A 25,300-nucleotide genomic window follows, 5' to 3' on the forward strand; every position below is an offset into this window, starting at 1 on the left:
TTACTAGGGATGGGAAGATAGATGAGGAATTAGATAGACGAATAAATGAAGGTAAGAAGGTTATTGGTAGAGCAGGTCCCCTTATCAGAAGTAAAAATATATATTAAATAAAGCTAAAATGGCAATACATGATTCTATATTTGTACCGACTGTACTATACGGTAGCGAGACATGGACTTGTCAAGAAAAAGATCAGAGTAAAATTAACGCAATTGACATAAGATTCATGCGCATAATAAGCGAGAAATCCCTAATGGACAAGGTAAGTAACGAGATAATTCTAAAAGAATGTGGTGCAGAAGAGACGCTAGCAGACACATGGGAAAGAAATCGGTTAAGATGGTTCGGACATGTTGAGAGAATGCCAAATGAACGACTAACGAAACAAGTGTATCAAGGTAAAGTAAATGGCAACGTGCCCAGAGGTAGACCGCGGAAAGAATGGTTAGAATGTGTGAATGAGACCCTACTTAGAAGAGGCATAAGAAGTCATAGAAACACGAGAGTCTGCATGAAAAATGCATGGACATGAAAGAAGCTAGAGTAGTATGCCAGGACAGGAAAGTATGGCGGCAAATAGTTAATAAAAAGAGTGTCAGTAGAGGGAACGACGCCTGAAACAAAGACCTTGGCTATTAATGGACCCAATTGGGGAACCTTACATAACGACTTCGTGAGGTTCTTCGCTTGGGGTGATTGCTAGAGAGATTGATCAGCAACCTGGGTCGGAGCAGTGTTGCGGAACGAACGTGTTATTTACTTAAATAGCACGAGAATTCTGGATCAATCTGAAAAATCTCTATCCCTTCCACACACTACTCCTTTCCCCTGCCGAGTGAGTCACGCCTACCACGAAAGGGAAATGGCTTAATGGTGTAATAATAATAATAATAATAATAATAATAATAATAATAATAATAATAATAATAATAATAATTAAACACTCTTACTCGATTTAAAATTCTATTCAAATATTATTTTTATCTAAAATATTCCATTTTCAACTCATTTCATTTAAAAATTAATTCACGAAAAGACATTTTTTTTAAAATATTTAGCAATATTTCACTTTTCATTTTAAATGAGCAATTACAAACCAAATATTATAAACTAAACAATTTTATTTTTCTATGTAACAAAATTTTAATCTCAGTAAACTTATTGGATTTTAAGGTATAAACAACCATTGAAAAATTGTCAATTTAGAAAAAAATTGGAAATAGTTTATAGGATATTATTAAGTTTTGAGGATATCCAAACATAATTTAAAACTGAAAAAGATTTTAAAAAATGAAAAACTAAATTTATATTTTTGAAAATTCCAAACGAAAAATTTATAAGTTTTTCAAAAAGCTTCCTAGTAAAACTTACAATAATTTTTTGTTGTTGAAAAATTAATTTAAAAATAATATTTAAAAACATTTTCAACATTTTCAAACAAGAATCTGGAAGAATTTAAGGTATTTTTTTTTATTTTGCAGGATTTTCAAAAGATTGTAAAAAAAATTTAGAGTTTCAAAATAATAAGATTATCATTAAATTCCTGAAAAATTCAGAGCAAATTTTCATGTACAAATTAATGTTTCTAGCTTAAAATTGCTTAAAACGGTATAATTTTGAAAATTTATAATTTTTTTGATTTATTCTTCAATTTATATGGCATTTAAAATGATAGCGTGGATTTCTATTTTTTTAGACCTTTGAACTATCCAATGTATAAAAGTTCGAAATTTACAATTTTAAAAACCTTTCCTAACATGATCGTGACATCATGCTGAAATACTAAATTTAAGGACGTACACATGCTTTACAGTGAGACCGTGTCAGCCAATGAACGTCTCTTGAAGAAATCACCCCAAGATTCACGGTGGAAGTGGGGGGCCCTCCAGCCTTGAAATATCAAAATTTTTACGTTTCTCTTGGAATAAGTAAGAGTTCACTAGTTGCATTTTTTCTTTAATAGGAATCGATAGATTATGTTTTTGTAGGTATATTTTGTCCCGCCTCCGGTTGAAATTTGCAGCCTATTTTAATGCTTTGACATTGGAGTGAAAACGAATTTACCGCGGTAGGGCATTTTTCGTAGCGTCAGCGCAAATTTATACTCCTTAGCCTCGCAATGTGAATAATTGCAGTCTGTATGAGATTTACGTTTCCCTAACTTTTTGCAAAGTGCAAAAGCGATCGCTATGCAGCGACAGCAATTTATTTTCTGAAAGAGTTCGATCAACTCCCCCCCCCCCCCCCCCCTCCTCTTCTATCTTCGTTTGTTTGTTTTTCGGAAAAAGTAAATCGATAACTTTTTTCCTTTATTTTCCAACGTTAACCCGTGGCCCCGGCCTTTTGAAATTAATATGGAGTTTTATGTGGGAAAAGCTCGGTTTTCAAAAGATTGAAAAAATAAATATTTATTATAAACTTTTTATAAATCAAAGACAATCTATCAAATTCATGCATCAAATATTCATAAAATTGTATCTTAAATAATATAATATCTTCTTCTGATTTCAAGGAGAAAAAATAATTTCAATAAATAAAAATTGTTTAAATAATTACCATACATCTTAAACAAAAAGTACAACTCTTGACATTCCTAAACTTGATATCATTTATCCCGAAAGATAATAACTTTTCACGATTTACGGGTTGAAATATTGTTTTAAAAAAGAATAATTGTTTGCCCCGATTCAAGATTGTTTAAAAAATACCTGAAAATACCTGAACTTTTCTTAAGTCATGGAATTTTTGCGACCATCCCCAAATTTCTTTAATTTTTTATATGAAGCTAAATAACGTGTTTTTTGTTTATGAAAGTAACTTTTGTATTATTTATTTTAAACCGGTTCCATTCAAACTTCTTTTGATCTTTTTTATAAATATCTCATGAAAATATCTTTTATTTTAAGTATTAATATGTTACAAAACAACGGAGTTTTTAATATAAAGATTGAATAAAAATTTCATTTCATTTAATTATCATTTCAATCCATGAAATTCAGGAACAAATTCAAGAAATGATGAATTATGTTTTTAGTCTTGTTAATTTATTAATAATTCAATGGTGATAATTAATATTTCTAAAAATATCCTGTAATTATTTTTCAAAGGTTCCTAAATAGAACACATTACTTACATTCCTAAAAACATAATTGCAATATTAAGAAATTACTTGTTCTATTATAAAGCTGCTTTCACAAATTACAAAACTATTATTTACATTTAGATGTTAATAGAACCGCTTTCACACCTTTAGATATTACGTAGAAACAAAAAAAATAATTCGTATTCAAAAATAATTTTTTTACCTGAAAATTTTTTATATTTTTAAAATTTTAATAATAATTCAAATAAATCGAATCCGATATCTGGTTAAAAATTTACTCTTTTTTATTGAACATCCAACCATGCTTGTATAAAAGTTAAACCATTTTTTGTTGGAAATTTGTCTTTTTAGTTGAAAATTCGTCGTTTTCGGTAAAAAAAACAACTATTCTTTTTTGTTGAAGTTTCCTCTTCATTAGTAAAAAACGCAATTCTTTTGTTAAACAGTTATATTTTCGAGTAAAAAATTTAGCTATTTTACCGATAATTCGTATTTTGGCTTGACAATTCAAGAATTTAAATGAAATTTTTTCCAACTTGTCTAAAAAATCTTTGCTTGTTGAAAATGCTATTTTTTTCTTGTTTAAAAATGAAATTTGTAGAGTCAAAGTTCTTTTTGGTTCAAAATGTGTCTTCTTGGTTAAAAGTCGGAAGTATTTATTTAAAATTTACGTATTTTGTTGCAAAGTTAATTAGTTGGCTTACAATTAAACTGTTCTATTCAAAATTGAACTATTATTCGAAAAATGTTTTTGTTTGTTTCATTGAAATATCACATATTTTTCCTTGACAATTCATCTGTTTAGGTGAAAATTTAATTATTCGGTTGAAAATGAACTTTTTTGTTAAAATGATTGTTTTTGAGTCTTTTAAAGCCATTTTAGCTTAAAAATTTAGTAATTTGGTTGATATTTTTTTCTCGATTTTCTTTAATATAAATTTTTTTGATTACAGATAAAAAGTTTCTTGTTTAAATATCAAGTATTACATTATTTTCTTGAGAATTCAGCTTTCTGGTTGAACTTAAATCTCGCTGATTTTAATTTAATTTTTAATTTTTATTTAATTTAATTTTTTATTAAAACTGTAATATTTATTATTGAGAATCTACATTTTTTATTTAAAATTCAAGTACTTGGTTGAAACTAGATATTTTGGGTACAAAAATCCAATATTATAAAAATTGAACGGCTTTTTGAAAATTCGTTTCTTCTTTAAATTAAAGTGTTTGGTTAATAATTCAACTCTTTTTGGTTAAAGTTTTAATTATTAGGGTGAGTGATCCAGTGGCTGAACAGTCACCAGTGAATGAACACTAATGCGAAAAATATATAAATATAACCTTTGAAAGTTAATGTCTTTATGAATTTCTATATATTTGAAATCTTGAAGCAATTTTGAAGAGTTTAATATACAATTCATTGCAGTAAATTCTTGCAAATAATTTAAAAAATTTCTTGAATGTGAAGCATCATCGATTAGGGTGAGTGATGGTTAGAAAGTCATCGACTACTATAACGTACGTGTCTAAGCAACTACTTGTTTACACTGTTTTTACAAAAAAATTCTTCACCTTTTCTGCATCAAAGTTGTACTGTTATAGTTGTAACATATTATTATTCAAGTTCCCACAGGGTTTTTTCACAAAAAGAACGTTTTTTTGTTAATAAATGAGTGTTCACCTACTGGACCTTTAAATTGCCCGTGTTCCAGTGAACGAACGCTGTGTTCATTTATTGGAGCAAAACTGTCACCCCGCAGGTCCAGTGAATGAACAGCAGGTTACGGAGACCTGGCTGTTGTTTCGTTACATATAAATAAGTTTGTTTCAATTAATGCGACTATAAATATCGAAGCTATAAATATAAACTATAAATAGTTATAGTTTAAATACATATTTTTTTGGTTAGATTGCAAAAAAGTACGCACGAACTAAATTAAAGGTAAGGCAACTTGGAGGTTAGAAATTTTATGCTTTTTTTGCATTTAGAAAACGTTTTTTAACTATAAAAAACATTAATTCGTGCTAGGTACTACTGCGTACTAGACAATATATATTTATAAATGTTACAGAATTTCCATTTTTACAATACTGTGATTTATAATTGTATTTGCTAATTTAACCTAAAGCAACATAGTAAGGTGCTGTATCACAAATGTTATGTGTACTAAAAATCGCAGTTTTCTCTTGTAGTCACTAGATAAGAGTTATCTATTTTTAAACGAAAAGTTGTATTTTTTGGAAGGTTAAAAGAACTGATAGAAATGTTTTAAAAATAAATATTGCAATAAAAAATTAAGAAAAGTTAACCTAGTTCTGTGTTCAAGTTTTGTATTCCCTCCTTTTTTATATCTAAATATCTTGTGATTTTTATTGAAATAATATATTTAATCAATTTCGCAACGCTTTCCAATATTTTACATTATTTAATTGCTCATTTTGTAATGTACCCATGTAATCTTATACCTAAATCCTAATTCTAATTTGTAGTGATTATAGTGTTCATTCACTGGTGCTCTACTGTTCATTCATTGGCTCACAGTGTTCATTCACTGGTGTTTTCGTTGACTTTCCACTATTTAATTATTTTTTATAAAGCTTTTTGGTAAAAACAGAATTTGTTTATCGGATTATGAAATTTGAACTCTTAAGAATCTATTTTCAAAAGTTTTATAAGAATAATCAATTATTATAACGTGAAATGGACTAGTTTTAATCAGTGATTTCCTTAAGTGTTCATTCACTGGGTCACTCACCCTATATTGAAAAGTCTAGTAATATGTTAAAAAGTCATCTTATTCGGCCAAAATTTAATTTTTTGTTAAAAATTCGCCTCTTGGTTTAAAAATATATCTTATTTAGTAGAAATTGCACCTTATTTTGTTAAAAATGCAACTTCTTGAAAAATAATCTATTTATTTTGAGGATTCAACAATTCGATTGAAAATTCAATTATATTTGGTTGCAAGAGTAACTACTTTGTTAAAAATTCATTCGATTGGTTGAGGGTTCATCATTGTAGTTAAAAATTCACTTCATAGGTTCAAAAAATAACTACTTTGTTGAAAATTCTAATATTTTTGTAGAAAATATAACTATTCGGTTGGAAATAAACTTTTTGGTAGAATATTCATATTTTCAGGTAGAAATTTTTATTGTTTTGAAGATAATTTACATTTATGCTTTGGAAATTAAAAAATGATATGATTTTTTTGGTTAAAGATTCAACTATTTTGTTGAAAATTCATCTTTTTGGTTAAATACAACTGTCATTGATTTAAAATTAACATATTTTTTTATTGAAATATCAAGTATTATATTTTTCTTTGAGATTACATATTTTTAATGAAAAATTCAACTATTTATTTAAAACCTGAACTTCTTTGTAAAAAATACAATATTATTCTTGTTGATGATTTATTATTGCAGTTTGAAAATTATCTCTGAAAAGATAACTAATTGGTTGTAAATTCATGTATGTTTTTAAATAATGTAATATTTGTATATGAAATGTTAGGAATTTAAAGCGATTCGACTTAAATTAAAAATATTACCCTCATTAATTTTGTGTAGGATCTATTGCTGAAAAAATGCAATACTTGATACTTAAATGGCTCCTTACGAAGAAAAATTGATTTCGAAAAAATCTAGAGATGCCTTAAAAAACCTGGAATTATCAGGGATTTTGTTTTACTTGAGTAGCCACCCTGATGTCACATTTTCTGCATTTTTCTAAATTTTTCTTAAACATACCTCAAGCCTCGACTATGACAACGCAGCTTTAAGCAATAATATGTTTAGGGTTTCCTTCTTGGCAATGAACTAGATATAAGTCTTTGTAAGAAGGGAATAAGATGCGCAACCCTCGTCACAACCAGATTTTATGCATATATTTAGCACTATATTTTACATATACATATGTAGCACTGACATCGATGAGAAATGACTAAACGTCCCAACCCATTCGTCTAGTTGCTCATCGACTAAATAAGTTATAGGAGTAAAAATATAACAACCGATTAATTTTTCATTTAAAACAAATATCTGTGAAAGGAGAAAAAAAGAAACTTACACTTTTTGAGGAAATTTATTTTTCCAAATTTCTTTCCTCTTTTTTATTTTTGTCCAAAGGGGAAAATAATTTTCTTTTCTTTTTTAAGAAAGAATAGTTTCTATATTTTTTTTAAATTTCAATAGGAAAATTTTATGGTGATTGTCCAGATTTGGTCGTTGGATTCTTGGTTTTATTTTCAGGAATTCTGCAATTTAATTTATTTTTCTTTAAGAATCATACTTTCTCGTTTTTTAAACCAATTTTAGTGGAAAACTGAAGGCTTTCAAATTTTTTACCCTAAAATTTAGTATTTAATTTTATTGCATTTTTATAGAGGGACGATTTTAATGATCAAATTTTCAAATAAGCTTTTTTGACATATTTTTGACAATCTTCCATAATTATTATTTTTTTAAAATTTTCATGAACAATATAAGTGAATCAGGAAAAACTAAACTTAAACTATTTGACGAAATTGAGTATTATTAAAAAATCATACTTTCTTGTTTTTTACACCAATTTAGTAAATAAATCAGGTTTTCATATTGTTTACCCTGAAATTTATTATTTAGCTTTTTTCATGCTTATACAGTTCGCTGGAAATTAGTGTTTTCAAAAAAGAATTGTAATGTCAAATGATTTTTGTAGTAGAAAATTGAGTTCTTTTTTATTAAAGTGGCAACTATTTATTTAAAAATTGATCTAGTTTTTGTTAAAGATTCAACTCTTTTCTGGAAAATTCATCTTCTTTGGTTTCGTTAAGAATTCTCCATCTTTGGTTAAATTCGACTGTTTTTTAATCAAAATTAAAATCTTGTTTTGGTTGTGATATAAACTATTATAGTTTTCGTTGAAAATTAGTACTTTTTATTGAAAACTCAACTAATTTGATCCAAGCTATACTTTTTTGTTAAAGATATATTATTTTTGTTGAAGTTTCATCATTTCAGTCGAAAATTTAACTATTTAAAAAAAATGTTTATACCTTTTTTAATAAAAAAATATAACTGTTTTTCGAAACAGTCGTCTTTTTAGATAGAAAATTTGTCCATTTGGATTGATAACTCAACTGTCTTGTAAAAAAATTTAATTCAACTATTGGTTCAAAATTCAACAGTTTTTGGTTGATGTTCAATCTTTTTTATTTAGGAATTTAACCAATTGGTTGAAAATTTATACTTTTGTTTGAAAATTCAAATCTTTGATAACAAATTCAACTATCTTTATCAAAAGTTTGTCCATTTCGCTTCAAATTTAAACTATTTAGTTGTGAATGCAAATACAAGAATGAATCTTATTAGGCGGAAAATTCAATAACTTTGTTAAAAATTTACGTTTTCTTCAAAAATTCAATTATTTTGTTAAAAAGTAATATTTTTAGATTAAAAATGTGTCCCTCTTGATTTTAAATTCGTCTTCATTGATAGAAAAGTTCTCACTTAAAGATTCAACTATTTTAAAAAAATTCATCATTTTGGCTTAAAGCCTTAACTATTGGTTCAAAAATGCAGCTATTTGTAGTTGAAGTTTAATATGTTTCGTCTAAGAATTCGACCAATTGTTTGAAAATTCATATTTTTAGGTTGAAAATTAAACTATTTGGTTTAAAATTCAACTATTTAATTGAAAATTGATCTATTTCGTTTGATAGTTAAACTATCTTTTTTCATGAAATAATTTTAAACTATCTGGTTGAAAAAAAAATGAAAATTCATCTTTAAAGGACTTGGTTAAAAACTGAAATGTCTTCTAAAGAATTGATAGTTTTAGCTTGAAGATTCAGCTATTAAAAAAAATGAAATTACTTGTGGTTAAAATTTATTCTTTTTCGTTTAAGAATTTAAACGATTGTTTGAAAATTATATTATTAGGATGATAAAATCCAACTATTTTGTAACAAATTCAACTATTTTCATGAAAATCAATATTTGTAAGTTGAAAACTCGACTATTTCTTCACAAATTCAACTATATTGTTTAAAATTTGTCCCACTGGATTTAAAATTTACCATTTTTTGCAGCAAAGTTCCTGGTTGGAAATCTAACTGGCATCTGAAAAATGTAACTCTTTGGCCTGAAGATTCAAATTTTATCAAATATAGCTGTATGTCATTAAAGTTTAATCTTTTTTGTTTAAATGTTCTATTATTTACCTGAAAATCATATTTCTTTGTTGAAAATTCATTTCTTTGACTTTAAAAGTTTTGTTAAAATATTACGTCTGTATGCGTCTTTTAAACATTTATCAAATAAATTCCGAGAGAAAATTTTCAATTCTTTTCCTGAAGAATAATTAATCAGAATGAATAGGACTATTACAGTTTACAGTTCTGAAAACGATCCCACCAATAAAAACACAGTTGCAATCATAACCCACTCAGATTTTAATTCTTAACACAAAAAATATCGAGCTCGTCAAAAGATTACTCAACTTTAAAGATCCCATAATTGAAACCACATTCCACCCGATTTCATAACCCACAAGGGATTCAGTTTGAGTGCAACAAAAAAGGTAGCATCGTTTTTCATCTCCAAAAAAGTTGAAAGTAATCTCTCTTGAATCGGACTTAATTCCATTCAAGGTTCATTCGCCTTACTCGAAAGTCTGCAATGCAGGCATCATTTTTAATCTTTTCTCACTTGCGTTTTGATATAGAATTTTTTATGATTTTTAATATCGTTCTTCAAAAGGTCGATGACAAGGAGTGCGTTTTTTCTTTAAACCTTATTTTTATATTTAATTAAAAAATAAACATTTTTACTCAAAAATTATCAAAAAAATTTTCTTAACAATTTCGCAAGATTTCAAGAGAATAATAAAATTTTCTTAAGATACCTGAGAAAATTTTAATTCATTTTTTTATTTGGAAAATGAATTTGAAGATTAAACAGAAAAAGCGTTCGAAACATTTCAAATGATTTAATATAATTTCGAAAACTAATGTGGAAGATATTACAAAAAATATTTTAATTTAGCTTTTTAGAAGATTCAAAATTAATTTTAAACTTAAAAAGATGTCAAAAAATTAAAAACGTAGTTTTTTAGCTATTGATGATTTTTAAGGATATTGATAGGTTTTAATACAACTTTTTTTTTTATTTTGAAAGATTTCCTCAAATTTGCACGGTATTTTAAAGTATTTTGAAGGATTTAATGCGTTTCCGAATTATTTTCACGAATTATTAAGAAAACCAGGAGATTTTAAAGAAATTACCAAAATTCGAACTGATTTAGAAAGATTTCTAAAGACATCAGGGGGAATAAGTTGAGAATAGATCCTTTTTGACAATTATCTAAACAATTTTTATGAACAATTACACAGTTTTCGTATGTCATAATGAATTGGATCAATTTTTTTGCAGAATAAACGAAAAATTTCTTTCCAATGAATCCTTGCTGACACTTTTTTCTATTAAACAAATCTATTAATTGCTTAAACAATTTTTGTAAACAAATTCACATTTTTAACATTCTTCTATGAATTCGCCGAACATTTTTTCGAGGTTAACTAGAAATGTATTGCCAGTAGCTCCCAGAATTTTTTTTTTTTTCAAATTGATAAAAAATAATAATTATTCAAACAATTTTGATAAATAGAGACCATTTTTTCTATAATATGCTTCATTTTCTTGTCGAAATCTGTTAAAAATGTATTTCCAAAGAATCTTTCCTATGATATTTTGCCAATGTACAAGAACAGTTAATTATTTTAACAATTTTTATGAACTAAAATACATTTTATCCAATTTTGCATGAACAGGCTAATTGTTTTCGTAAAATAAACTAGAAATGTCTGAGTGGGACGATGGTCGTGGGGGCTAAAGCGTAGGCTTTGGACCCACTCCTTCGGCTTTGCGGGTTCGATTCCCGCCTCGCACTCTGGAAGAGTCTCGGTGGCCCATGCGGTGAAAACTAGCCTAGCAAGGGAGTTGTTCATCTCCGGAGAGTCGTGGGACCGGTACCTCTAGAGAAAAAGGTTTTCTCTAAGTACTTTAAGGCTGTTGCTCTTGGTGGTTCGGAACCCACCTTAAACTGTAGGTCCCCCTTCCACCACCAAGTAAGTGTGTGGAGGGTGTGTAAAAGGAATAGAGAAGGTGTAAGAAACATGTAAACCCTTAGGGGGGACACATTAGAAGCTTCCATTCCAACTAGAAATGTTTGACCAATAACTCATTCTCGTCATAATTGCCGAATTAACAAGAACTACGTTTATCATATGAATAATATTTATAAAAAAAATTAACAGTTGAACATGATAAATATTAAATTTTTTCGCGGAATCAACCAGAAATATCTAGCCAAGTGTTTCTTCTTGTGATGCTTTTCTAATAAAAAGTCTTTATCTTTTTTCGCAAAGTAACATAGCAAAGAATCATTGACGATACACTTTTAGTTTATTTAGCAAAGAAAAAGGAGCATTTTCCCAGTGCATTTATTTATAAAAATTGCCTTAATATTTCTCATTTTTAATAAATCTGAACAAAATTAGTGCTAGGAGCACTAGCAATACATTTTTAATTAGTTCCGCAAACAAATGTTAGTCTTTTGGTGGAATAATGTTCAAAATGTGAATTTGTTTATAAATAAAGTTTAAATAATCAAGAGTTTTTGTTAAATTTACAAAAAACGAGACTCTTCATTGTGACATGTAAAAACTGTAAGTTTGTTTATAAAAATTGTTTAAATAATTGTCAAACCGTAGTTATTTTTAAATAATCACAATGAGGCATTCATTTATCTAACATTTTTTATAAAAACTATGAATTTTAAACAACTAATCATTGTGAATCACGAGAAAATGGCTTTTGCTTAATAGTTTGTTTAAAACATTATAAACAATTTTTTTCTCACTGCAGCCTACAGGAAATTATTGCTACATAGATATTGCAACTGAATTAAGCTCTTCTTCAATTAATTGGAATTATCTTTAAAAAAGTTATATCTAAAGAGTTATGGAAAAAATATCTGTTACTTTGCTTTTAAACAAAACAAAAATTATTTTTACACTGTGGGTTAGTATAGAAGTAAAACGAGCAGTCAAACATACATAATAACGTATTGGTGCGTAAGAACGAACGAAGCAGATATTTCTTGTCTTATTACTGTTGCAAAGAAATTAATTAGAGAATTCTGCTAGAACAGTTATTTAAAAATTGTGTAGTAGGTATTTTTCAAAAATGCATGAGGGCGTAGGTGGTCGTATTGAATGAACAAACTCGGCTAAGGTAATAAGGTATTTAGTCATTTTAAGTATATGCTTTTTATTCACGTAAATGGGAAATTGTTAAAGTAAAAAGTAAATTCTAATAGTAAAACTCTTGAAGGAAAAGTGAAGTTTGTTTTTCTTCTAGTTGCTATGCTTTATTTTAAGTGATCCTTGGTGGGTTTCTTGCCTTATTAGAATTTTCTAAAAGTCATAGTTGTAATAGATAGCAATAGTAAATAATAGACCAGTTTTTTATTCGAGTAAATATTTCTACTAAGTATCAAGAAAGTGTTAAAGACCGACTTGAAATTAAAAAAGAAATTACTTGTCATTTGAAATAACTGAAGACTTTACATCTTGAATTATTGAAATTTTAAAGCTTAAACTTAAACTGTGATTTTTAAAACAATTTTGAATATTAAAACCTTTCACTAAAGTTTCTAGTTATTTTTCGTCAGTTTTAATGCCAAATTTGTAAAGGGAAAAAAGTGCAGTTACAGTAAAGTATTTAAAGAAAGAATTAGTATCAGTTCGGGAGTAAATGAAGCTTCAAAATCTACTAAAAAGTTCACCCCCATCTAGTACAAAGGCTACCCATCCGGATATGATCCAGCTAGGTGAGGCTTAACTTCGGCGATCGAAGAAGAAGCCCCACACAATACTGTGTATCCAAACGGACACATAATAATAATTATTTGAATTATTTCCAGCTTATAACTTTTTTTAATTTTAAAGGTTTTAGGTTGAACTTTTTTAATAATCAAGATGCTTCTAATTTTAAGTTGATTGAATCGCTTGAATTAGGAGTAATTACATTTGAAAAATATTAAAGAATTTGTTTTCAAAATTTTGTGATTAAGAAATAAAATTTTGTAGTTTTTTAACGAATTGACTGACGCAAAATATATTTGTATAACTTAAATCAACATAAACAGTGAAACTTAGTAAATGAATAGTTTTTAGACAAATTTGTTTTGTATTAAACCTTTTTTTTCCTTCCAAGTATAATTTGCATAAATCTTTTTTCATTCTCGACCTAAAAATTTTTTTTTCGAAAATATAACCTTTTTTATTGATATTACAACTAGTTGTTCTGAAATTAAAATCCAATTTGGTTGAGGATTCAACTTTTTAGGTTTAAAATTTAACCACTCGGTTAAAGGTAAAATTACTTTTATAAAAATTGACTTGTTTCCTTGGAAATTCATAATTTTAGTTGAAAATTAATTGTTTTTTTTTTGCAGAAAATTAATCTTTCAAGTAAAATATTCATTTATTCAGTTAGAAATTAATATATTTGTTTACAGATTAACATTTATGTTAAAATTTTGAGTTGATACATCTGAAAATTTCAAAAATCTTAGGAAAATTATATTCGTGTAACCTTAAAAATAATTAATCTTTTTTTATCAAAAATTCAAGTATTCGTTGAATATGAAACTACTTTGTTAGGAATTCTTCTTTTCTTTGTTGAAATTTCATCTGTTTTGTTGAAAATTTAACTACTCCATTTTTATAAAATTAATCTTATTTCTAAAACTCATCTTTTTGGTTAAAAATACAACTATTTCGTTGAAAATTTATCTGGTTTGTTTCAGGATTGACCTGCTTTGCTGATAATTCTACTTTTTTGGTTGAATTCAACTGTTTTTCAAATCAAAATAAAATCTTTTTTTGTATTTTTGGGTTGAAAATTGAATTGCTTTGTAGAAAATTTCATCTTTTTGGCTTGAAAATTCAATAATTTGGTTGAAAATGACCTTTTTTGTTGAAAATTTATATTTTTGGGTTCAAAAATAAACTGCTTTGTAGATATTTCACCAATTTCCCGCAAAAATCTAACAACTGCGTTTATAATTGATACATTTAGTTGAAAATTCATCTTATTGGTAGAAAATTAACCTTCTCTGTCGAAAAATCCATTTTTTTCTTGTAAAGGTAACTATTTAATTAAAAATTAATCTTTTTTATTAAAAATTTAAATACTTGGTTGAAGTACTTTATTACATTTTTTTGTTAATATTTACCTCTTTATTTGGAAATTAAATTTTTTCGATGAAAATTCGTTGTTTGGTTAAAAATAAATTTCATTTAAAAATTCAACTATTCCATTTTTGGTTGAAAATTCAACTATTTGGTAGAAAAATTATGTAGGATCCACTTCACAGGGGATAATAAACCTACAGTAGATAATCGTGAATAAAAAACACTTATATATTTAAAATAATTATTTATAATTTTAATTTATTACCACGTATAGAGTCCTAACTATTAATTAAATGAGATTATTTGTTTTAGGTACATTTGTATTTGAAATTAATTATTATCCACTGTAGGATCATTATCCTATTGTAGGTTGGTGTCCCTTATTTCCATGAAAATTCATCTTTTGTCTTAGAAAATTAATCTCGTTTGTTGAAAAATCATTTTTTTGTTAATTTGACAATTTAAAAAAAAAATATTTGTTTTTCGTTCAATAAAACTAATTGAAAATTAGTCCAGTCATCCTTCTTGGTTCAAAATTCATCTTTTTGTTTGAAGATTCAACTATTTTCATAAAAATTCGTTGTTTTTTTTCTAATTTGACTTGTTGAAATTTCGTCTTATATGGTATAAAGTCATCTTTCTTGATTAAAAACGAACTTTTCACGTTGAAAATACAAATGTTTTGTAGATAATTTGCCTTTTTCTCCTTGAAATGCATCAATTTGGTTGAAAATTGATGTTTTTTGTTAAGAATTCATCTTTATTGGTAGAACAATAATCTTCTGCGGGTAAAAATGTATCTTTTTGGTTGAAAATTTAACTATCTTCGTTCAACTACTTTGTTATTTTTTTTAAGATTCATCTGCTTGATTAACAATTAAAGTTTTTTGATGGAAATTCGTTTTATGGTTAAAAATGAGTTCAACTATTTGGTAGAAAATTCATGTATTTTTATGAATATTCATCTTTTAGTTGATAAAATTAGGCTTTTTTGCTGTAAATTCATCTTTTTTGTTGAGAATTCAACTATTTTGTTAAAAATTTGGTATTGTTTTTGTTTAATACAACTGGTCAAAAATTCGTCTTTTTGTAGGAAAGCCATCTTTCTTAGATGAAAATGTACCTTTTTGTTGAAAACTTAACTACTTTCATAAAAGTGCTTTTTTTGTTTCATTTGACCGATTGGAAATCACCATCGCATCATGACATCTTTTTAGTTTAAAAAATCAAGTTTCTTGGTTGAAAATGAACTTTCTTCTTGAAAATTTAACTGTATCGTAAAAAATTCAACAAGTTTGTTGAAAATTGATCTTTTTGGTATAAAATTAACTTTTTGAGTTAAAAATTCATCTCTCTGGCAGAAAATCTTCAAATCTCACAAATTTAAAGTGTTTCATATTGAAGGAAATATGGTATTTACGTTAATTATAATTGATAGAGAAAAATGTTTAATGAAGAACATTATCATCGTTAGAAAAACTAGTTGCATTTTTCCTATTGCAAAATAATTGTCAAATGCATAAATATTTGAAGAAATGATCAAAACTTTGAATAATCCAAACATAGTTTTTTAGCCGTCTTCGTGGCTAATTTTTTGTTCTTCGCGGGTATGGTTGGAAGCCCTTAGGACATTTTACAGAACGAAGTGCTTGATGTACCTCTACTAGTGGTATGTTGTTCAAGTGGAGGTAAAAACCTCTTGGTACGTAATCGCTCGAGTTTTTTCTCAGGCGGTCGGGCAAAGGCATTTGCTCGCACTTCCTCAGAGTCATTCCGACGTCCGCCACCGAATCTAACGGGACCTAACCTTTATAGATCTATCGCAGGATCTCCGTCAAACTCGTTACTTCCGTTTTACATTTTCATTATAAATTACCGCTTGTCATTTCTAGACTTATTCATTTCGTTCATTACGTACTCTCATTAAAGTAGCATTTTTTCTAGAATTTAATCAAACAAATTGTGGTAAGAATTGTAACATTCTCAGGCCTTTATGTACTTTACACAAAGTAAGATCCAGTTTTATGGGAAGGAATTATTATTACTAACTATATCATAATAAATTATTTATCCATGCCGAAGGGTCCGGCAAAGATGGATTACCCGGCATTATATCGCATTACCCTGTGTCACCACTATATGTACAGAATTACTCCAGATTACATCAGATTACTCACGACTACTTATGATTACTCCGGATCACATGAAATTATGATCGATTACTACGTTTAAACTATGTAGGCTAACAAAATTTTTCAACTAATAAGAATTACTTTTTTTTAAATTGTTCAATTTTCAAACGAATATGTGAAATTTTAACCAAAAACATGAATTATAAACCAAAAAGCTAAATTTTCAACTCAAAAAGAAGAAACTTCAGGGTTAAAGAATAAATTTTCAAATCAGAAAAAACGATTTTTCAACAAAATAGTTCAATTTTAAACTTTAGAGATGAATTTTTTAGTAAAATGATCAATCTTAAACCAAAAAAGACCATTTAACACAATTGTTAAACTTTCTAGAAAAAGTTAGTTTTTAACCACAAGAGATAAATTATCATAAAAATGAAATAGTTGATATTTTAACTAAAGAATATTTTTGTTTTATTTTAAAAAAGTACAATTTAACCGAAAGAGACCAATTTTCAAAAAAAACAGATTAATTAAAGAAAATATAGTATTTTCAATTTGACTTTTCACTCAAAAAATGACGCTTTTTAACAAATTGTTGCATTTTTTATCGAATAATTCCATTTTCAAAAAAAAAGTTAAACCGAGAAGATTAAGGTTCTACCCAAAACTGCGACTTTTTAACAAAATACATGCAATTTCAACCAAGTAGTTCAATTTTAAATTAAAAACAATTAGTTTTCAACGAAATAGTTTAATTTTCAACTAATGAAAATAAATTTTCACTAAAATGATGTATCTTCTGTCAAACAATAATCTTTAAAATAAATTGTTGAATTTTCTTTAAAAAAATCATTTTTAATCGAAAGAGATGAATTCTCTTAAAAATGTAATAATTGGTATTTTAACAAACACTCAAATCCTTATTTTGTATCAAAAACACTTGAATTCAACCAAAAAATACGAATTTCAAACTAAATGGTTTAATCCTTGACATAAAAGACCAATTTAAAAAAATGAAGTAAAAAAGAATTATAATTGTCAACCCTATATTTTAATTTTCTACCAACATATTTGAATGTTTAGCCAAAAAAATTTTTTTTCAAAATTGTTAAATTTGTAAGAAAGAACATTTTTTATTTAGAAAGATTAATTTTCCACCGAAAACGGAACAATTATTTTTTAATTTTAAAATTAAGCGTTTACAAACAAAAATTTAACAAAATAGTTACAAAAAATAAATGTTTAATAAACAGTTAGACTTTTATCCAAGTAGTGAAATTTTCAAACAAAAATTAAGTGCATTTTCAACCCTGAAGATGAAATTTCTAACAAAAAAGACAAATTTTTATGAAAACATATATATTTTTAATAAAATAGTTGAATTTACAACAAGAAACGATACATTTTCAACCACATAGCTGTATTCAACTTTAATTATATTTTCAAATTAAAAAATTAAGTTTTTACAACCAAAAAATGAGTTTTCAACTAACATAGATTAACTTACAATCCGAAATGTATAATTTGAATTTTCTGCTACAGTAAATATTTTTCAACCAAAAAAGGGAGAAATTTTCAATGCGTTAACATTTTTTACTTAAACGATAAAATTTACAATCAAGAAGAGAAAAGTTAAATTTTCATTTAAAACATAGTACGTTTTAGGAACGAAAAAATACGAATTTTTAAAAACAACGATGAATTTTCAAGAAAAAAGATTAATTTTCTACCAAAATGTTGAACGCTTTTAATAGAAATAATAAAATTTCAATTCTTTTAGATTTAACATGGTCCAATTTTCAAACTTCTGATCTTCAAATTTTCAAGTTTTCACTCTTTGAAATTTGTCTAATTTCTTACATTTTAATCTCAAATCACTCAATTCGCATATTCTTCAGTTCAAACTAAAATTGTTCAATTTTGAAAGCTTTGAATTTAGAACTGATGCAACTTCAACTCCCATGTAATGTAATTTTAAACGATTTAAATTTCGGATTACCCAATTTGAAACACTTTTATTTAGAAATGATCAAAATTTTAATTCCTTTTCATTCCATTTGAAATAATGCTCTTCTTTTTTAATCCGACCTAAACTATTTGCAACGTTTTGAATTCATAATTGTTCAACATAATATTTCATTACAATTTGAATTTCGAAATTATTAATTATGAATTATTTTTTTCAACAAAATTTAAAAACTTCTTTAATTATAGATCAGAAATTGTTTTCCAAAGCTGAAACTTTCTTCGAATTAAAATACTAAATGGATAAATTATACAAGAGAATGTACAGAAATAATCGTTATTTCTTGCATTTAAAACAGCTTTCTTGTAGTGTTACTTGAATGTACGTAATTTAATTATTGAGAGATTTTGTCCCAATTTTTGGGAATTTTAGAATACTATTTTGTAGAATGTGTATACCAGTAAACCAGAACTCATTAGTATATTGTTCTTCTCGAATTCAACCAAAAGATATAGAAATAATCTGTTTCACACAAAGAAAGATCCAAATAAATAAAAATAATAAAAATGAAAGGGCTTCTTTCCAAGTTTGAGACCTTGTTCGAATTTAAATACTAAATCGGTGAATTACACAAAAAAAAGTGAAGAAATAATAGTTTTTACTCATATTTAAAATAACTCTCTTGTACACTTATTTAATTCTAGGTAATTTTTCTATGAAAAGATTTTGTTGCAATTTTCGGGAAATATGGATTTTTTAAAGAATCTGTTTAAGAGGAAGTCTCTTGAGAATGACGCAATACTTTCTTTTTAGCAGCCTCAAAAAGTGTATTTCTAAGTCTAAAATCGCCTAAATAATTCATTGTCACAACATTGATCGTCATGCAAAGTTATTTTTCACTTCTATTCAATTGATTCGCAAGTTACTTGCCGAGTTGACAAAACTTTTAAAGTAGTCAGAAAGTTAAATGAAACTTTATTTGAATGAAAATGACTGCAGATGTGAATAATATATTACTTTCTTTGATAATATTTGCCACTAATTTCATATTATAAATTCAATTTTTTACGTAACTTCTTAAATTTGATTTTTTTCTTTAACTGTAAAAGTTGTCTCTTTGTTTCAAGTAATATATTATGCGATTCAAAAAAAATGAATGATTAGCAACTTAATTTTTATGAGCTGTCAATGTAAATTTTTGTTATGCTACCAAAGTAGTTGATTAAAAATTTATAATCCAATTTGTTGTCATTAAACCTTGTCTCTATCCAGGAAATAAAACGGTAAATCTGAAAGTAGTTTAAAATAAAAGTGTGAAGGTTAACCAGAGTGGCCTAAAAAGTGTTGACATTTAATCAGTAGTCTTAAAATTATTTATATTGTGAGGTCTGCAACTTTTACTTTTTAATACAACAGTCAATAAATCAATGTATCTTTTTTCAAGCTTCGCAATATTAATACTATTTTTTCTAAAGAATTGTATAGTTTATATACACAGCGACTTCTTTTCTTCTTTCAAAAAGTATATTTCGTCAAAGGAATGCAAATGTATTTCTCACACTCCGAAGAGAAATCCGCTATATAAAATTGTTTTAAAATTGTTATGGTACTTAAAAGTGATAGATCGTCTATTACCAACTTGTTTGTCTAGTTATAAACCAATTTATTCCAAATCGATCAACTTCTGTCTCTCGGCCCTTCGCAGCCTAAGCTCCACCCATTTTTTTCGCCCAAATTGAAACATGCCCTATTAAATGAATCCGCGCCAACCGACAAACTGTCGATTTTATCTGAGCCGAGTCTCATAAATCACAATTTTACTTCCCTCCCAAGAATTTTCGCAATATTCGCCAGTTGGATAAACTCCTCAATTGCCGCAACACTTGGAGCAAAACAGAAAGTTGAAACTTTCAATAATCTTTACCTGCAAGAACAGCATGAAGCAGACCCACTGGTAGTACCTATACTCCTTCCTCTCGCTCGCCGGATAAAGCCTCGAGTTGTCGATCCCAGGAAAGGGCACCTCCACCCCTTCTTTCTTTTTGTAAGCACCCGCGATCGTATAAGTGCTGTGGATCCAACAATATGTGTTGAGCACATCCTCCGGCAAATCTTTGCTGTGGATACAGTCGATAGGATTGCCGACATATTGTCTCGTTGTCACAATTAGGGAAAACGCTATCAGGAGTATCACAGTTAGGCTGTAATGCAATCTGAAAACTGCGGTATCAATGTGGATATGCGAGACTTTGATCAGACTCTTGAGACCGCGAAATATGTCCAACATCTTAACTGCGACGTGAAGCGCGAGCCAAAGTCTTCACCGCTGTCACATCGGAGTCTCAAGGTTGAGAATCCGACATCTCAAACACCCTCGTCGACTGGAACCTGAACAAGTCGACGAGGACCAAACAAAATAATCTGTCCTCAAAAAATCTTGAGGATCTAGGAGGCACCGCCGCACTCCATTGATCGATGATCGATTGATCGTTTCCTGGCTCAGGGCACTTGATACCAGCAACCTTGCTCTGCACATTCTTCCTCCTTACCAAGTGCCTTCGCCGATCCTGCCACTCCTGTTCCTAGGGTTTTATACAAATTTCGAATATTCTCTTCTTGAATCTCATCATCTGTCTGACCCACTAGTCTCTCGTTTAGCAATGACTATTCTTACGACTTGCCAAGCCATGGATGTCACTCATCGTCCACTATTCAGGGTCTCAGGAGACATTAAACTTGACACTTGGATATCTTCACGAACACACGAGTGATGATGTTTTAAGTGTGTGGTCGTTTTGTTTTGCGATGCGGTTTTTGTTCTGATGCAATTTGGGAAGCCGAAATGCTGATGATGAAGAAGAGGTCACTTCTCGGGTTGGATAAATTGTTATTTGGGAAAACACAGTTGAGGTAAGAGTGTTGGCACCAGATCCAGGCTAACTAGGCGCAAAGAGAAGGGGGATTAGAAACTGGTGCTTGAAAATGGATAATTTCGTCCGGTTCCAAACATTAGACTCGGTTCACGCTACTTGTTCTCCTCTCCTTATTCAAGTTATTCTCTAGATTGTTCTCTTTCTCTTCCACTATTCGTCTTTTCGCTTTACTCGTCTCTTCCTCTCTTTTTCATCCTCTTTAGACTACCTCGTTTACTGCTCTTTATCTTTTGCTATTTCTGTTCTGGCTTAGTTCAATATTTATCTTCAACTTTTTTCTCTGTGCTCAGTCAAAGTCTGATAGTTAAAAAAGCACATCTTCTTCATTGTCCCTACATTTCTCTCTTTCTCTAAACTACTCTTTCTAATCCTCAATCGCTTTCCGCCTGCTTCTGACGAAAGAGTCGAGGGTGAAGCCGAGAACACTTTAAAGCTGCGGATTTCCCCTAGCATCATGGCAAATGCCAGGAAGAAGCGATGGCCGCCCGATGGAAGCAGGACTGGCTGCCCGTCGGTTTTGTAATTTTGTTTGATGTGCGTGCCATTCTATTTTAGATTTTATGTGTACAACTGTACTTTCCTACCAGTGGGACCAAGCGAGCTAGCGTCAGCGAGAAAATCTGTGAGGACAAAATACAGAAATAGAGTAACCTGACTTAGGCCCTCTTTCTCTCGCTTCTGCTTTTCCTATCACATCCCTCACACTCCCGCGCACTCTCTCCTTTCCCTGATTCGCCGAGCTTATGTTTGATCGATTTATCTTTCCGGTATTACCCCATGTAATCGAGTTTCGCTAACAATGTTTCTATCTTCAAACAATCTATAAAACCAATGACACATTTTTGTTGGAAAATCTGGATTTTAAAAGTAAACAATTTAATTAAAGTATTAATTTGTATAGTATATATATTAAAAAACAAAACATAAAAGATAAGAAAAGGTATTACTGCAATATATATACAGCACAATATATACAGCAGGAAGTCAAGAGATTATATGAATAGCATAATTTGCTGTAGATATTTACATTAAAAATTTGAATTTCATATACTTGTAAACACGATTTTAAAATGTTAAAATAAGTCAAAAGAACTATTTACATAATTTATAAAAACAAGAAACATTATAATATAAATTAAAATAACACATTAAACTGAATATATTAAGTTTCATATATAATACATAAAAAAGAACACACGAATGAGAGAATTGCATGTATTACTAGCCAGGTTAATATCTTTCTCCAAAACAAACAATCCCTTCTCCATTATTCAATCAATTTGCTTTATCGAAATAAATAAGAAACTAACAAAAGAAACAAATATTTGTATATCTATCTATTTCCGCACCTGTTAAGCAAAACTAAATCAACATCACTTAAATAAACCTGAAAAGTCAACATCCCTCTTCTTCGAAGAATGAGAACAGAGTAACCATAATTACTTCCAACATAACTTGATGCTGAAATGAGAGGACAAATTTACTAGAAGCAATATATCATGAAAATAAACAGAAACAAGCTACTAGCACATGTTAAGGAGTATAGAAAGGCAGAAAACATACGAGGCACTATATTATGAAAATACAGACATCATAAGTGGCAGCATATGAGACCTCTATTCAGCCTAACTTTGAAATAGCGAAAGATCAGAAGCTGCAGTACATTTAGCTCAGTACCCACCACCCTGACACTGAAAATACCTTCTTTCAGCACCTCGCAATCTTCCACACGCAAACTTCATACAACCTCAAACATTCTCAGCCTCTTCATTAAAAAATTTAGTACCATCCCTAACTCAGCGGGAATCTCTAAAAATTGGAAGTACAAGCATTTTGTTTACGAAGCGAATCCAAGAATCTGTGCGTGAAATAGTGAGGATCAAACGATAATATCATACCAGAGTGAGGTAGTTAGGTCCCTATTTATAAAGAAAACAATCTCCACCTTTCGCTTCGGTATACTTCTCGACTCAAAAATTAGTTTGCTACTCTGATGATCAAAGAATTTGCTGTTTTCCAAATTAAAAAGCTCCATACTAAACCACTTGTTGCAACCTACGAGCTAATACAAGTAAGAAAGTGTACGTAACTTTTCGAAATATTGACCGGCTGCCTACTTTTGGATGAAAGAAACCAATGTCGGTTCTTTCCAAACCCGATGGTCCCCCGGAAATCGACAGCGTGGTCGTTTTATTAGCCGCCTCCAAGTCGTAAACTTTGAGGCGAATCAGCAGCCGGTTCATTGCAGTGAATTGAGAACAGCTCGAGATATCCAGCTATCGAAGCTCGTTTGTATGAACGCTGATCGAGTACCCGGAAGAGGTGCTCGCTCATCAATTTGTCAGCGACGGTTGTAAACTCCCTCAAGTTAAATAAAGTCCGTCACCGCGCTTCGATGGACTTTCCGCTACAACTACAGTCTTCTCATTTCGCAACTACAGAATAAACCACTTAAACTCGATTCCCAAGACTAGAATCACTCACTTGCATTTGTGCCACTTCATTTCATACATCGTGCCAGCTTACAACTCAACAATCAAAAAGGTTACGGTTTCTTGATTCTATTAGTTCGTGCTTTTCACTCTAATAGCCGATGTTTTGGTTATTTCGAATGGTCATTTTGGCTTTTATTTCTCTCAAACATCTTAAAATCTTCTGGCAAAAATTCAGAACCAAGAGAAACGTGATAATTTGTGCTGCGTATGATGGCAATTGTTAGAATTCGAAAAGAGATTGAAACAGAAGTCAAGGAATCGATTTTAATGAAGGTCAAGTTAACACTTGTTCAAGCAGATGCAGAGTCTTGTTCTATTTATAAAATGCGGGAAAAAGTACGCGAATTGGTGGATTTAAAAAAGTCTCGGGAAATACTCTGAAAATAAATTGTGCGAGCAGCGTACGCACGAGTTATGGATTGAACGAGTTGATGCAAAAACAAACCGATCCTCATTAAACAATACAGTTGGTATGCTAAGTGAAAACCGCAAGGTTAAAGAAGAAATAGCTATTAAATTTATTATAACATAGCACGATCTATGAAGTAACTTCGTCGAAACCTGATGATGGTTCACAAAATTGAATATTAAAAAAAGAAAGATAAATCACTTATCCAATCGACTTTACAGACTACTTGTCACATTGCACCATAGGTAGAGCACCCTAAGGAATCCCATTGATTTACTCAAATCCTCTATCTGATGATAATACAATCACTTTCTCCAGTCGGAAAATCTGATGCAACTTTTCGAATTTATTTTGTAGATCGTTTTAACACAACCAGTCCTTAAAGAGATTGTTCTAATCTAATTACAAAAACCCCATTGATTTAATCCAGTTGTCTATCTGATGATGCTACAATCATTCTGATGACAATCACACTAACACTTTCTACAATCAAATCTCCATCGTCACGATCTATAGACACAAAATCCGACTTGTCATGAGCATAAAAGAGAGGAAGTGTCCATCAGCATTAAATATCCAGTTATCCATGTTTGTGAAAGGTTTAGTGAAGAAGGAGAGGAGAACATTTTCGAAAATTTCGAAAGCTCATTCGCCCGCGCACTACCAGCACTACAAGCACCTTCCACGCGATGCCACGCACGACACTCGACTCTCGACCACGCTACACGCTTCTCCACGCTCTCGGAGGAGTTGAGGAGGAGTCAGGGTACTCCAGGAATAGAAATACCCGAACACGAAGAGTAACGCAACGTCAGCCGGCGACCACATCGGCCGACGAAGTCCGGTTTTATATAGGATAGTATACGTAGGGATAGCCAACGAATGAGCTTACTCTGATCTTGGGATGCACAAGTCTGCGGATAAGGAGATAAGCAAGCTTGGCAACATATACTTGCATCCAAAATCTGTGTACTTATGGTTTTATACCTAAATTGAAGGAATTTTACCATGTTGGG

The 25,300-nt window shown here is 29.3% G+C and overlaps 1 protein-coding gene across 2 annotated transcripts in view; it reads right to left on the reverse strand.

The window, feature by feature from the left end:
- LOC117179694 (innexin shaking-B-like) overlaps positions 1-20,991 on the reverse strand; it is a 137,395-nt gene extending 116,404 nt beyond the window's left edge. The window contains exons 1-2 of one of the 2 annotated variants that reach the window (XM_033371720.1): positions 20,372-20,753; positions 18,424-18,431 (exon numbers count right to left, since the gene is read on the reverse strand). In XM_033371720.1, coding sequence (XP_033227611.1) covers positions 18,424-18,431; positions 20,372-20,734 — 371 coding nt within the window. In that variant the 5' untranslated portion in view covers positions 20,735-20,753. Of the gene's footprint in view, positions 1-18,423; positions 18,432-20,371 lie in introns of both variants that reach the window. The other variant, XM_033371719.1, reaches the window with a different exon arrangement.
- Positions 20,992-25,300: the final 4,309 nt, after the last annotated feature.

The sequence above is a fragment of the Belonocnema kinseyi genome, chromosome 9 (assembly GCF_010883055.1).
Source record: "Belonocnema kinseyi isolate 2016_QV_RU_SX_M_011 chromosome 9, B_treatae_v1, whole genome shotgun sequence".
In the NCBI taxonomy this organism is placed as follows: Eukaryota; Metazoa; Arthropoda; class Insecta; order Hymenoptera; family Cynipidae; genus Belonocnema; species Belonocnema kinseyi.